A 3186-nucleotide genomic window follows, 5' to 3' on the forward strand; every position below is an offset into this window, starting at 1 on the left:
CTTCCTTTACAGCCTGTCAGTGTCCTTCTCTATGCAAAGCGAACTTCCTCACAGTCTGCTATAAAGACTTGATATCATGCTGTCAGTTGCAGCAGAAGAAGAGAAGCTCCCATCAGATCACCTTCAATACCAACCATGTTCTCTGTAGCTGTGCTGCTGCTGCTGGCTGCTGGATCCTGTGAGTCTCACTGAGGCAGAGACACTGACAGTATGATCACAGCACACTGACTGTTCACTCTTATTACACTCATTCAATATTCAACATGTTTTCCTCCACAGGTGTAAAGTGTGAAACGCTGACTCAGCCAGCCTCTGTGACTGTGCAGCCAGATCAACGTCTGACCATCACCTGTCAGGTCTCTTTTTCTCTTAGCAGCTATGCTACAGCTTGGATCAGACAGCCTGCAGGGAAAGGACTGGAGTGGATTGGAGATCACCGTGTTGGATACACTGCAGATTACAAAGATTCACTGAAGAACAAGTTCAGTATCAGCCTCGACTCTTCCAGCAAAACAGCGACTCTAAACGGACAGAATGTGCAGCCTGAAGACACTGCTGTGTATTACTGTGCCAGAGATCACAGTGACACAAAGCATCAGTAGAGCTGAACAAAAACCCCTCAGTGCCTGAACACTTGTAACATGAAGCCACCAGAGGAGGAGCCCTCAGACCACTAATGACTTCAACACCAGCTCACTGTTACAGTAAACAGGACGTCTAACAACAAAGGTTCTTCATCTCATTTTACAGCAACATTTCATATCAAATAAATAATCTAAAATCATTATCATTGAAACATCATTGTGTGTACAAAAACCTTTCTCACTACAGTAGAAATCAACCATTAAAAGTCAGCTTCTCTTCCATTATTCCATCATTTTTGGTTCAAGAAAATCAATCATTACTGCTTTCGTGGTTGAATGAAAATTCTTGAGCCAACTTCATTATGATCAAAGTCAAGCTAACAATCTAAACTGTCAGAGATTCAAGTTCCACCTTCTCTTTCTTTGAGATGAAGAAAAACACCTGAAAGTTTCATCTTCATTTAGAATTATTTGAATATACATTAGTCAGCTGATTTAGTGTCAACAGTATGTAAATCCGCCTCCTTGTGTTGCCTCATAAAGAAGTGAAGTGTGTGTGTGTGTGTGTGTGTGTGTGTGTGTGTGTGTGTCAGTGAGAGGAGAGAAGAGCTCACATCAGTTCAGCTTCAACATCAACCATGTTCTCTGTAGCTCTGATACTGCTGCTGGCAGCTGGATCCTGTGAGCAGCTTTCACTGGATTCACACTAATAAACACATTAGAAACACTGAATATTCACATGAATGATGGAGATCATGTTGATTTGTGTTTCCACAGGTGTGAACAGTATTGATCTCATCCAGCCAGACTCAATGGTTGTGCAGCCTGGACAGTCTTTGACCATCAGCTGTCAGGTCTCTGGTTATTCTCTGACTGATGACAGCTATGCAACAGGTTGGATCAGACAGTGTGAAGGAAAACCCATGGACTGGATCTCCCATCAGTGGGGTGGAGGTAGCTTACGTCAAAATAATGCTCTGAAGAACAAGTTCAGCTACAGCAGAGACACGTCTGCTCTAACAGTGACTCTAAAAGGACAGAATCTGCAGCCTGAGGACACAGCTGTGTATTACTGTGTCAGATGAGACACAGTGAGAGATTGTAATAGCAGAGTCAAACAAAAACTGCTTCCTCTATTTTTCCACAGGGCACACTCAAGTATATATTAAACATCTATATAGCATAAAAGCAACAACTCTTTCCACTTTGAAACAAGAAACCAAAGCATGACTCACTGCTATCATTGTTCTAGTCACGTCAAGTCAAGTCATGTCAAGTCAAGTGTGCTGTACAGTCATTAAAATACAATAAAAATCATACACAAATATAGTAATAGCTAAAAACAATTAAAACAATAAAATACTGGGAAAAAATAAAACAATTAAATAGTAATAAAAACCCAATCTAAAAACAATAAAACAATAAAATCGTAATAAAAACTCAATCTAAAAACAGAGTCAGAATTAAAAAATAAGATAAAAGAGTAAAAAGTAAAAAAGCCATGGATTCTTGCCTAGCTGGGACTGAACGCCAAGGAGAATAAATGGGTTTTTAATAATGTTTTCAAGTAAGAAAGTTTGCTTCCATCCATGACTGAGTGTCTTTCAGGCAGTCTAATAAGACCTGCACAGAGGTTTGGTCATTCATTTTTAGCGGCAAATATATGTGTACATCGTCCGCATAGCAATGAAATGAGCTGTAATACCTTTGAAATATGGATCCCAGTGGCAACATGTAAATAGAAAAGAGAAGGGGGCCCAAAATAGAACCCTGAGGCACCCCACAGCTCAGGGGGGAAGAGTCTGAGGAATACTGGCCCAGCTGCACAGACAAGCTCCTATCTGACAGGTAGGACTCAAACCAGTTAAGAGCAGTGCCTTTAATGCCGACACAGGTGTTTAGGCGAGACAGGAGAATGTTGTGATCAACTGCGTCGAAGGCAGCTGTCAGATCCAGAAGGACCAGGACCGCAGAGTTACCAGAGTCCACTGTTAAAAGAAGGTCATTTAAAATTCTTAAAAGCTCCGTTTCTGTGCTATGGCATGACTTAAAACCAGACTGGAACTTCTCAAAGACTGCAGCTGTTCATTGACCACCTTCTCCAAAACCTTAGAAAGAAAAGGAAGTTTATAGATAAAATTAGATAAAACTGTGGGATCTAGATTATGTTTTTTGAGGAGGGGCTGGACCACAGCATGTTTAAAGGCAGCTGGGACACATCCAGACATCAAAGATGAATTAATCAGATCCGTAACACAGGGCCCAATAACATTAAAAACATCCTTAAAGAAACGGGGAGGGATGCTGTCAACAGGACAAGAAGAGGGCCTGAGACGTTTGACAACATCACTGTTAATACACTCATTCAATATTCAACATGTTTTCCTCCACAGGTGTAAACTGACTCAGCCAGCCTTTGTGACTGTGCAGCCAGGTCAACGTCTGACCATCACCTGTCAGGTCTCTTGTTCTCTAAACAGCTATGCTACACATTGGATTAGACAGCCTGCAGGGAAAGGACTGGAGTGGACCACACCACAGCTGTTTACCTGTCACAGAGCCGCTGTAGCAGCTTTTATGACTCCTTCAAGCTCTCCTGTGA

At 41.7% G+C, this 3186-nt stretch overlaps 2 gene segments (V, D, J or C); both read left to right on the forward strand.

Moving 5' to 3' along the window:
* The first annotated feature begins 135 nt into the window (after positions 1-135).
* On the forward strand, positions 136-1011 carry LOC131983046 (Ig heavy chain V region MC101-like). The segment is given in 3 exon segments: positions 136-178; positions 280-578; positions 934-1011. Coding segments are annotated over 3 exon segments (420 nt in total).
* Positions 1012-1222: 211 nt separating this feature from the next.
* LOC131982857 (Ig heavy chain V region MC101-like) lies at positions 1223-1669 on the forward strand. The segment is given in 2 exon segments: positions 1223-1265; positions 1362-1669. Coding segments are annotated over 2 exon segments (351 nt in total).
* The last annotated feature ends 1517 nt before the right edge of the window (positions 1670-3186 follow it).

The sequence above is a fragment of the Centropristis striata genome, chromosome 13 (assembly GCF_030273125.1).
Source record: "Centropristis striata isolate RG_2023a ecotype Rhode Island chromosome 13, C.striata_1.0, whole genome shotgun sequence".
NCBI lineage: Eukaryota > Metazoa > Chordata > Actinopteri > Perciformes > Serranidae > Centropristis > Centropristis striata.